Source organism: Carcharhinus amblyrhynchos, chromosome 11 (assembly GCF_965287045.1).
Source record: "Carcharhinus amblyrhynchos chromosome 11, sCarAmb.v2.hapA, whole genome shotgun sequence".
In the NCBI taxonomy this organism is placed as follows: Eukaryota; Metazoa; Chordata; class Chondrichthyes; order Carcharhiniformes; family Carcharhinidae; genus Carcharhinus; species Carcharhinus amblyrhynchos.
In genome coordinates this window covers 42,904,392-42,916,951 of record NC_137334.1, presented here as the reverse complement: position 1 = coordinate 42,916,951, position 12,560 = coordinate 42,904,392, and the positions used below count along the sequence as shown (strand labels likewise).

Genomic DNA, 12,560 nt, shown 5'->3' with positions numbered 1-12,560 from the left:
TTTGACAGAAAGTGAGTTTTTGTTTTTTCTATAGCAGTCTGTTAAATGATTATCCACAAAACTGGGAGAGCGTGCTTGACTCATTTAAATAATAAATGGTTGTGATTTCTACCCAGAACAGGAACAAACTGTGTTTTCAATGTCGGTACATGTTATAATGTAATAAAATGGTTCTATTCTGATTTGCTGATTTGAGGTTAGTATGATAATAATAGGATGTCGTATTAAAGTATGCCTCACATGTATAATATAGATAATACAACACAATAAAGTACAAGCATAATCTAGCTTTTTATTGTTGGCCGTTTAACAATAATGTGCAAAAGTTTTATTATTGTGGTAAAGGTTAAAAACAAATGCAAGTCAACATTTTAAGGTATAAAGTGAAACAGTAATATCAAACCTTAACCTAAGTTGTAGTTGTAGCATCGGAGTGGCATATCATGACAGCTCAGTTCCTAAACCTCTTTCTAAAAGTGTAATTAAACTGCATATATTACTGTGGCAAATGCAGATATCTTTTGAAAAAAGATTTTATTCAATTGATTGGAGATATTTTACAAAATGAACCTCGGCATTTATTGCTTCCGTTGCTTTTGTCACAAAACACTTCTGGAAATTGAATTTGTGCTGTCGTCACGTGTGTAAAGTCAACGCTCGTTTCCTTTTTTAATAAATTATGCATTAAAACAATAACCTATTAATTCAGTTATTCGCCGATGACAAATGCAGCGCTGTTTTCCTGATGACAAAGCTGCGGTCGTACCGCCAAGTTACTCTTTTGCCGACTCTCACTTCAACTCAGTGTCATCTACCGTTAAATTCCACTCCAGCGAAGAACTAGGCAGACACGAATCAATGAAAACGCTTTAATTACAACTTTTTCATTAAATCGGAAGAAAGTTGTTGTTGGGGGGGGGGTGGCTGGGGGGGTCAACAATTTTCCTCTGTTATAAATCACTACTAGTAATCCCTGAAAGGCTGCTGAGTCCAGGCGAAGATTGTAAATCTCTTCTTTTTATTGCTATATGAACATATGCTGCAGTCGAAGCCGTCTTCAGGTCCCCATTTGATTATGTTCCACGTAAAGCTGAGTTCCCACAGTGGCAAACATTAACACTTAGTTGCTTCATCTTAGTCTCCTCATAAAATTATCAGAGAAGGGAAACCTTGCGTAATAAAATGGTCTATTTACAATTTTGGGATCGAAGAATACTATAACAGTGATTACTTAAAAGTCGCAAACGTGGATAACTTGAAAGATATAAAAGATTTATCTGTTTTACAAAGCCCTACAACAATCGTTATATTCTGAAAAATCGTCAAAACAGACTTTCGAATTCGCTCAACATAGGTTTTGACCGAAAGTGACGCCTTAGTTAAACATTGAGATGTAAGCCTTATTTTCTTTTAAATAATTTATAATGCAGTAATTGCAAAGCAATATTTTTATAACGACCATATAAGCCACAGAGGGTAAAGTAATTTAGATAAATGTTGCGTTAAGCCAGCGCTAGGTGCAATAAGGTCATGCATTACTGTCAATAGAAATGTTTTTTATTGCTATTAAATTACAGACAAATGTTTCAGTTATTAAGAGCAGTTGGAAGTAACATTTAACAGAAATATTAAGCAATTCGATAGAATGTTACTGGAAATTAATTTTCCCTAACCAAAAACATTATATTTCACAAAACATTTGTCGGGGGTAAATACATAATATTAACAGAGATTAAATGAAACGACATTCAACGTCTGGTTTTGTGAGACGTTTGTGTAACTAGACATTGTCACTGGTCCTTGTGATTTAAACTGCTTCTCCTGAAAGAGAAAGGGAAAATGCCACATTAATTCCTAGTCCACAGACATCAAGTTCATTGCATAAAACTGCAGTTACCAACGATGATTAATTTCTCTTCCTGGAAAGGAGAGAGATTGAGTTTCACAGAAATCGTATCTGCTGCAGCATTTCTTTAACGGTTTCTCTCAACTAATTCCAAACCTGAACGGGATTAATAGGAAGTCCAATTCATTCGCCAGATTTTTATGTGATCACCCCACAACATTTAACCTTGTTTGTTGTCGTTTCATTACATATTTTGTCGTTTTACTCTCAGCTTTGTGTTGGTTTTGAGACCTATAGATGTATATTGTTTTCAAAATACTAAAATATTTTAAACCAAATGAAGTGTTTCATATAAATACGCTGCCTTGGTCATATACAATGTAAATATATGTACATATACACAGAATCCGATTCTTCCAAAAGTAATACTTGTTAGATTAAGTAAATGAGTGCACTAATCAACTCAATACACCAGGAGGAATGATAAGCAGCCTGCAGCCTAGAGGCTATGAAAAGGCAATAAAATACAAATCTATTGTTCAATTTAGTGAACGTGGTACTGTTCTGAAAGACGCTACCTCACAATGCTTTTACAAATGCAACACCGAATATTTAATTTTCATTCAGCTCTTCATTAGTGTTAATGTAAGAAGTGACTCAAAGCACCAAACAATCCATATTAAATAGATGTTAGTGAGGTAGCGCTGGCTCAACTTACTGGCTCAATCAGAACAATCTGGTAACACAGATCACGTGAACAAATATGCCTGTATCTTGAGGCAGCGCCTATATTTTCTGATTATAAAAGGTATCCGTTGCACTATAAAATTCATAAATTGCAACTTTTTTAAAGGAATACCTACCGGTTTATCAATACCATTTCCTCGTCGAATGCTCGATTCTAAAGTCTCGGTTTAGATCTAAAAGCTAATGCATCTCTGTACGCCGTTTTTATTGGTAGTTGTCCCTGAGACTGAAGCCATTTCTATCGGGAATACCGTCTGCATTTCGTATCGAAATGTCTGCAAAACCGCAAGATCTGGTTTAAGACAGCACTGTCTCCAGACAAACGGCGCAGGATATTATTCGCAGCTGCAGGCTAAGAAATTGAGTTTGAGAAGCATAGATTTATGATAAATTGACACACAGGTAAGCAATCGTATGATAATATGAACCTTTAGAAGTAGGTTTGGATAATGCCTTCAGCAAGAGGGTATATTATTCATGCCAAATTGTATGAAATTCTGAGACAAACTAGTGCATTGTTCCCATTTGAGAAGCAAACCAGGAACCTGATTTTGTAGCAAAGTATGGCGATTTATAGAGGAAAGAAACATTTGCTCATTCACCAAAGTGCGCAATTTGAGAAAGGTTAGATCGGACAATCCAGAGCAGTCCCAGATTTGTCTTGTGGCGCATTTTAGCTGATTCTGCAGTTTTATGTAAAAGGAAAACGAAATAAAAAGGCACAGAAACCCAGGGAACTTTTCAAACTGTCACTAGCAAACTTAGATCGTAAATCACATTAATTTGTTGTCTCTAGCTTATCGTCAGGCTGCAGTCTTCTTTGATTTATGCGCTTCAGAAATATATTGCGGGCTAAAGTTATTGCAGCAGCCTGTATAAATTATTTCTCAATTAATGTTATTGTCCTTCAAGGAAAACTACTTGTGAATTTCTAGGAAATCACCATATCCGCATTTTTAAAATGTATTTACATGCTAAATAAATATCAATATCATGTTAACTCAACAATCGTGTCAGAAGATAATCACTGGACAATATTTTTGTAGTGATGCTCTTACAGTTAACCAATTTGGGTAAATTTCAAAAACGAAATCATCATATTTAAATCCTGGTATGTGGGCGAACTTGTTCCAGTAGATTCTAAATTTTTAATGTTAACTTGTTTTTTTTCTCTCTTTCAGTTCTAGAAACGCATTCAATTACTCTTATTAATTGCTATTAAGAATGCAACTGTACTATTTTCCAGTTGTATAATAATAATTCCTACTTTTAGACATATCTTAATGCTATTACTGTACATAACACGCTGGTCTGAAGTTAATCTAAGGTAGGATCGGGAATATGATTCAAATTGTTTCTTTCAGAAATTCAATTTTAAGTTCATATAACAATAGTACTATTCGCTGTAATCTGAATATTAATAACAGAGAGCTTTTCGTTTTTCTTCTCAATGTAAACATATAAATTATCCAAATTTACATTACTCGCATGCAGATTTGTGCATTTTCCTCCGAATGTCCACAGACATAAACGTCGTTTTGCAGTCTGCATACGTGCTTTGCTCGGTAAAAACTTTTGCGTGGAGCATTTTTCATTGCTGCATGCCTCGAAGCTGCTGGGCTGCCATGTTAGTCAGCTGAATCCAATTACTCTGAGTAGCATTTCATTTTGCTCGATGGGGCCACTCATTTATAACTTCACCTAAAATTTCAATAAACCTCTCCTCGGCTCACGTCATGGTAACCATCAACGTTCGCTTGCTCGTGTGGCTTTAAAACTTTTCATCTCTGAAAAAAGTTACAACTTTTTCAGGCACCATGTACAGTAACCGCCCTGGATTCATGGCTTGTGCTGCACTATGTTTTGGGAGACACTGAAAGTAATAAACAAGGCATCGTTCTTAAAATCAGTTTAACAATTTAAGAAAGTGACAAGAAAAGTTTTCCAGAACTTTCCGACGTATTCATTCTGCCCACTCTATTTTACACGGATATTCTGCTTCTAACTTCTAGGATGATAGTTTGAGAGCTCTCTTACACTGCTGTGAAATCAATAAGATGTTTAAAAACTTACCGTCCAGGTCATAGCTGAGCACACTTAAGTTATCAGTAACTGTTTGAAAGCAGCCAAGTGTTTAAAGCTTGCCGAATGTTCTTGCTTTCTGGAAAAGTAGCGACTTTGCCCTGCAAATACTTAATTTACTTCCAGTGATTACTGAGAAATAAAACCTTTTAAATTGACGTATGGCCACGTGAATACATTACACACATTATGGTGGGAGGCATTGGACCGAGGACGCGATGCCTTGCCGTCTGTGATTTGGATCCTCTTCTAACTTCAAACTATATAGACACAAGTTGGAGAGACTAGTTTGCAAAGTGCTGCGTCTTAGTGGGATTAAAGAGGGATAGAAAAGCCATGGTGAAGTTGTGTGATGGGCTGTATTGTGAGGTAGTGGAGGCGCTTCCGTTCGTTGTTCATTAAGTGGTGAGTTATTGCTGTACAAGCCAAAGGTCATTTCAAAGCCTTATGATTCTTACATATTGTCATCTAATGACGGCGATTTCTTTGTCCCTCTGATCTGGCCACAGTTGTTTTTTTTTCTTAAATATATTTTCAAATGTAAAGCATGTGCTTTGAATTGATATAACATTCCCTGAAATGCAGTTCCTGCCTGACTTCAGCTTCGTTTCACCTCCTATCTGCTTCTTGTAGATTGATTTGAAGTTTGGGGGATTCGGCCGTGTTGTGTTATTGTATTTTAGTTACTTTTTTTGTTTAACCAAACTCTTTATAGCGAGCATTATGAGCCTGCCTGATCGATATAAAATATTACATGATGTTTGGTATCCCAATGACAAAGCATAACCGCCTGTCAATATAATACATTATTCATGAACTTTATATATGGCGCCAGGCCCTTTCTTGCTAACCTCCATATTTGTATTGTTAGGTTAGCTGGCTATAAAATGTTCGACAACGGTGGTAGTTTCTGCTTAAACGCACAGATTTAAGCTTCATCTGGAAAAGAAATAGACGCCTTTTTTATTATGAAGAATGTTAATATTGGCAATCTGCAAAAAGTGGATTGGAGTGAGTTCGAGGAAACCAAGAGACTGCATGATATAAAAGTGTGATTCTTATTTACTGCTCCGTTCAGGCCCATTTTCCATGAAAGGGCCCCACTGAACGATCTATTTCCCGACCAAGAGCAGTAGGCCCCAAAATATCATGTTCATTGGGTAATAAGCCCACCCTCGAGGCACATTTCTGGTACTTTAAATTGAAGTTCCGATCTGAAATGCTTGATGCTATTAATAGCTTCATGTTTCCGCAATAACAATTTGGATTATGAAAATCGCTGGAAAAGAATGATTTGTTGTTGTGTATTCAGATTCTCGGGAGGCGGTTCTTCGGCATTTTTTTTAAGAAGCCAAATGCCCTACCATAATCTTTACCGACTTTAAATTTATTTAACCCTTTCTTCCCTCCTTTTTAAATTCACTGACAATGCAGCTCAACTCATTAATCATGTAGCATTGCTATTTAGTGGTATCCAATTTCTAATTTCGGAAACAAAGCAAGTTAACATTCTTTTCTTTTTTTTAAAAAAATAACCAAATCACGAAGCCATTTGATTAAAGCTCACAAGGAAACATTGTTTTTTTCCACGCATTTTATGTAAATAACAAAGAAATACATTGTCCACAGTCAGAAATGGATCTTAGCGGCCCGTTGCAAGGTCCTTTCACTTCTTTGTTTGATAGCAGTCAATAAGATGACCTAAAATATATAGGATATAGAGAAATTATATTAGTGTCGATGAAAGTATTTAATTACATTTTCTGCTTTCAGAACAAAACCCGTGCCCTCTGATCAATCTGGACAGATTCCAAATCCAATCCAACCAAAAGAAGATAGAAAAAAAATCGGTGGTGAGTTTTTATATTTTTCGCTCCTTCCCATTTGTAGCAGAATCTGGTGTTCTGGTCAATCAGTAAATGAAATTTACCCCTGGGGATTTAGTTCATGGTTTTATGTCTTAACTACTGGAACACATATAGAAGAAACGAAATTCATTATTTAAACAGGCAGGGAGGTGATCGTTGAGTTTCCTTATTGGTGCCTGTTATTACGCCTATTAAGAATCTGTTTCTTCTCTGTGCTAGAACTCAATGCTTTTGCAAAATAATCTGTGATTCTGATAAATTGAATCTGCGTCGTGGTAACACGTCTATGCAATGGACCATTAAGGCCTACGAAAGAACCAGTACAATTAAAAACGGGAAAGAGATCGTACTTAAGCTAATCACTTCATGGCAAATTTTAATGCTCAGAATGAGGAATGTTTCTAACCAATATGTAAACCTGGGTGCGTTTCGTTAAATCTTAATGGGGGCACGTTTGACGAAGTATTGGAATGTTTCCTTTGAGCTGTAATATTCCATCTAGTTAATTTGACGTCGGACCTTTAATCTTTCTCACTCAGTCTCAACTCCACATTTTTGTTCCATCTCTTTTTCTCCCTTTTTGCAACACATATCGCACTTGCACGAGAGACCGACTGTTCGGACTGTGCCTAGTTTACAAGTTAATTGGGTTGTATAACAGGAGTACGATTTCTGGATAAAACACAAAAATGGATTGTGAATTGGATTGAGGAACCGTACAATCTGTTCAACCGTTATAGTCTACACAATGAGCGCGTTTATCCCACTTACTCTAGATAGAATGAAAGACCTCATATGAAATAGGTTAAAACCTGAAACCGGATGAATATTTGGTTTAGGGATGGAGACCCTGTTGCCTTTACCTACAAATCGTGAATTATTTTTCTAGACAGGCCATTCCATTTTCAAAATAAAGTTCTTCGATGTCCACAATTTAGTAATCAAGCACCGTTTTGGAAGAGGTTGGATGAGATGCAAACTGAAATAGGAACAGGTCCCTCTGCCAGGACTGATCCTCAAAGTATAAACATAATCAACATTGCCATGTCCCAAGAATAATCTGCTTCTTCTGGAGCGCAATGGCCGAAGGCAACAAATTTTCGTGTAGGATGTTTAACAAAATACATCACATGGTTAAGCAAGTTCTGAGAAAGTGTAGAACTCGTTACAGTTTAAAATAGCTGACGTATATAACGAATAAAATTACATTGAAAACGCCTGCCAGACACAAAGTAAAAGTGAAAAGCTTCTTGTGCTGTTTGATCGCCTTTTTCTCCCGGCTTCATACCTGAAGTCAAACCTTTGATTTCAAATTTGGATCCCAGCTGACGTTTAGCAAAGACAGTTTTCAGTTCCTCCCGCTCCAGCCACGCGCTTCTGCTAGATGTGGAAAGCTTGCGGTCTGAGCCGTATTTCAAATTTCCTGGCAAGTTTCAATGGTTTATATAAAATCCTGCAAGAGTTGGCGAAACGCCTCGTAGATAAGAAACTTGTGGAGTCTGGGCATTCTTTTTCTGGTCTTTCCTCCTACGCTGTAACTGTTTTGCACTTCTGAAGATAGCAAGTCTTTGGAAGTGTTTTCCTTTTCATTCTGTAGTGAAGCGTTTACGACCATAGCACTAGCAGTCATAAATTTTGCGTAGCACACAATGACAGGTGCATTGATATGCACTGTGAGGGCTCTAGCTCCTTAATAACGACGAACTGCCCACCTTTGTAGCTGGCTTTTACATTCTTAGACTACTCTGTTAAGATTAAATTGAAAACAAAAGAAAACGGAAAGCAATTATTTGATTGCTAGTTCAACGATAGAAACTGTTTCTTCAGTTGTCTGGCCATGGTCAAATAAAACAGTGCATGTGACACAAAATAGCGAACCAGAGCACACAAGGAAACACATATTACTAACGATGTAGCTTTACTATTTACTCAAGTATGTGTTAAAGCAGTTTAACTTTTGTAACACGCTGTTCAGACGAATTTGAAACCTAGGAGAAAGGAAGATGGAAAGTTAACCCATGACTTCAATCCTTTCATGGTGCATGTGTCACTGGTGCCTCTTTCGCCCTTCTACTTTCCATTAATGTTGCGGGGAAACTTGCCATTTATGTTAGCCAAGAGTGTTTAATAATTTTTGGCATTATTTTGCGCCATGGGCCCGGCAGATGCAGATAATGTATTCAACAACGCACCAAAAATAAAGGGTGATGGTCCAGAACAAGGTGTTACTTATCAAATCTTTGTATTAGGTGATGCACCCTTGCATTTAAAAAAAACATGTAAGGTAAGAAAGATCTGAAAGATGAACGCAGAAACAGTTGACCATTGTCCAAATGATTTATGGCCCGTGGCTGCGATTTAGGTTCAAACAGAGTTCACAAGCAGTTGGTGTTTCTGAACCAGATCTGCCGCTTCACCACAACCTTTTCACAATACCTTAATATTAATGTTAGTTTTGATATTCTGAAGATAGCGCCTTCAAATCCACTACAATCGAAGGGGCTGGCTGCAATGGCGTAGGTTCAGATCCCGTGGCAGTAAATAATACTGAGTTACTTCCTTATCTCTTACACATAACACAGATTAGATAGGCATAGGAGGGGGTGGGGAGTGAGTGAGCAGATTTGCAATTAAATTTCAGATGAATAGCTAAGTAAAAGGCGGCAATATAATGCCAAAATTATGAAACTAGAATGGCGCGCGCATGGATAGGAGGTGAAAGAAGAATAACAAAAGAAAATAAAATGCCACGAAACACAGAAACAGACAACATAGGGCAGGAAAGCAAAACATTGACTTTTTTTTCGTAAAGAAACAGCTGAAATGTGCACGTGTGCCTGACTGCTACTTTGGAGGCCGCAGATCATAAACTCATATTTCATTAGAATGTCAAGTCCTGTATGGCTGAAGGCTTTTTCTAAATGAATCGAAAATCTATTTGTGACGTGATGTAGTAGCAGATAAGTCACACGTCCAATGCTTGTGACGGTTTATACGGGTATACGCTTTATTTAAATGATTTTGCAGACAAGGTATCGTACTTAAGACTTAAAATACCGGCCAATCATTTTCGTGTAACGGTTCCAGTATATTTCACAATGATTTGTTTTAACCCTCGTTTTTGATCATTTAATTCCAGACACAGAAATAACCTCCTAGTTTGACAAATCGCGTAGGCAACCTCAACTCGGAGCACAAGATGCCATATTTCAATCAAAAAATTCGGCTTTATTGCTGAGCCCCTCATTTCAGCACAAATGCACTTACTGGGGAGTCCCCTCACTATGTTGAACACATTTAATAAATAATTGATCCAGAGCTTGCGAGAAATAAAAGACGATTGGTTTAATAATAAATTCACAATTACGGAAAGAAGGATTAGCAGTTTTGTGATAGGGTCATCAAATTGCAGACAGTACATAAATTGGAAAAATATGATATTTAAATAGTTTATATGTAATATAGTGTTTTCAGACAACTATTGTTACAACTGCAAGAGTCTGATCTCCATTCTTTCAAATCGATTCTTATGTTACGAACATTTATCTAAGAAAGATTGCCAGTTACTAAAGGCTAAACGCGCTTTTACTCGCTTTTTTGTTTTAGGTTACTATGCTGATATTTTTCACAGATATGTCCAAAGAGATAATTTTGTCCCGTAATATCTGCTATTTTGCAGATGGCTGCTTGAACTAAAACCGACGCAAGCAGCAGCATGTAGATGTAAAATGCTGACTTGCTTATTTCTCTGTTTTAATTAGAACAAAACGATTGAATAGATGCTAGTTATACTTTAACTAAACTGCCTGCCCTCTGTTATAAAGCAGAGAGATGTAACAGAAAGCAAGGCATTCCCTTCACACAAACCTCGCCTTACGTTGAAGAAAAAGAAACCAACAATGGCGAGGGAACACTTCGTTGGTTTTTCAGCTTTTAAAACTGGTTCGATCCATCATGTCTTGTGTAACACTGTCTAGATCACAGAATAAAACGGTCTGTACCCCCAGCAAATGCTGCAGGCGAACAAGTCGCCTGTGACTGTGGTTTTTTCGTTCTTTTTGAGAGGGGCCTTTTTGTTTCTCACCATTATAAAAATGGCCTCAATCAGTGAAGCCAGCTGGAATAGCACTGTGTGTCCCACCGAAGTCCACTTCTGTCAAGCATGACTGGGACATTTTTAGCGTTCTTTGACTTCCACTGTTTTGAGTCTATGGAATAATAAAGCCTTAGCATAAAACCCGTTGTTTTCCATGTGATGTGAAGCATTTCAGAAGTTTATTATATTTCTTAACTGCTAAATAATTATGTCTTGTTAAAAATCAAGATAGCATAATTATAGAAGAGTCATATCCAAGGTAGGTATTAATAAAAGAGTAATACATAGTGCATTGAAATATTAATAAATTGCCATCGAAGAAGAATGCAACAGCAATACATTGCAGATCGTTTGAACTATAGATGTTTTCTATATATCCTGAAAATAATCGCTTCCCGAGTTTACAAATTGAAGCTAATTCTTTGGAAGGTACCAACACATAAACACCTAGTAAAGATATAAATGTCTTACAGAAGTTGTCGAGTAATTTATGTTACATTTCAGCAGCTTATTATCTCGTAAAATAGTAAAATAGTAATTCATAGAAGAAGGGAAACTCAAATTCTGCTGACGGATGTGATATGAGATTTTATTTATGGGCCGCCGTTTATGTTTTTCACGCTGAATTATGAGTTCCTAATGTTTCACCATTATTGTCTTTTGCCTCATAACCTCAAGGACTGCTGCAGACCTGTGATTGGCGTGACAGTGCCACGTGATCGGAGGTGTCAATGCTATTCGATAAGGGTGTTAAGACCCTATCATTTCGAAATAGCGAGATGCAAAAAGCGACTTACTACGATAACTCCGGAATATTCGGCGGTTACTCCTACCAAAAGACCAACGCATACAGCTACACTTCTAGCCACCAGGCCTACCAGCCATCATCTGTTGAAAATGATTATCAAAGTTCGACGTGCCCCATTCAGACATCCGGTGTTAGAGCCCCAAGCCATAAGCCTACCGATATAAATGGCAACTGTATGAGAACAAGTGGCAGCCAGGGCACTGCCCAGCCCCCAACCATCAATGAGCCACAGCAGCCACCTCCTTTACCACCCTCACCCAATGCAAGCAACACCTCATCACAGAAAAGAGCCAAGTCTATTTCCAATTCTTCAGCCAGCCCAGCTGCTACTCTCACCAAGCAAATCTTTCCCTGGATGAAAGAGTCTCGCCAAAATGCCAAGCAGAAAAACAACTGCCCAGTTGCAGGTAGCCTTCAGAACTTCACTTTTTCAACTTTGAATCACAAATAGTCTTAACAATTTTACCAAACAGTCTCACCAAGGTGGGAGTATTTCCCTCTAATGGACTTTCCAATGTTGGGGAGAGCAAAGGGATCATTACATCTTTTCAGGGCATTTCGTAAACATTTTTGTAATTTATAAGTCATTGAATCCTAAGTGACTGCTTGAGTAACTTGGCACATTCCGGAAGGGTTGATGAGGGAAAGAAGGGAATGCCTGAAACAATAGGCTGGCCCTTCTCTGATTCTCTAATGTCACATGGCGCAATCCTAATACACGCAATTATTGCAGGCGGCTCAAATACTCTTATTTTATCACTGTGGACTTTGCCCTTGACGGAGCAGAATCTATTGAAGTAGAATTATTTCAAGAATGTGTTTATATCTCCTTTACATATAATTTAAGTTGATTGTATCTCTCATTTTATTTTTCTGCTCATTCACATTGCTTGGAAATGCAGATGTTCGAGTTCATATGATCTAAGTATGGTACATGATGGAAATACTTCTAATGGGAACATGTTTCATCTTCTCATTGTATCCTTGTGGGGACTAGCAACTGTATTCCAGATGAGAATAACTAAACACCCATTCAACTTGCACACTAAACAAAAATACGCATCGAGTCAACTAATCATTGCACTGCATGATAACATAATATCAAGCGTTTGG

General features: G+C 37.4%; 1 protein-coding gene across 8 annotated transcripts in view; it reads left to right on the top strand.

Moving 5' to 3' along the window:
- LOC145350068 (homeobox protein Hox-D3a-like) overlaps positions 1 to 12,560 on the top strand; it is a 28,465-nt gene that overhangs the window by 13,582 nt on the left and 2,323 nt on the right. For 5 of the 8 annotated variants that reach the window (XM_080198926.1, XM_080198920.1, XM_080198921.1 and 2 more), the window contains one exon: positions 6,449 to 6,528. In XM_080198926.1, coding sequence (XP_080055052.1) covers positions 6,449 to 6,528 — 80 coding nt within the window. Of the gene's footprint in view, positions 1 to 4,985; positions 5,081 to 6,448; positions 6,529 to 11,317; positions 11,855 to 12,560 lie in introns of those variants that run through there. The other 3 variants (XM_080198923.1, XM_080198925.1, XM_080198924.1) reach the window with 2 other exon arrangements.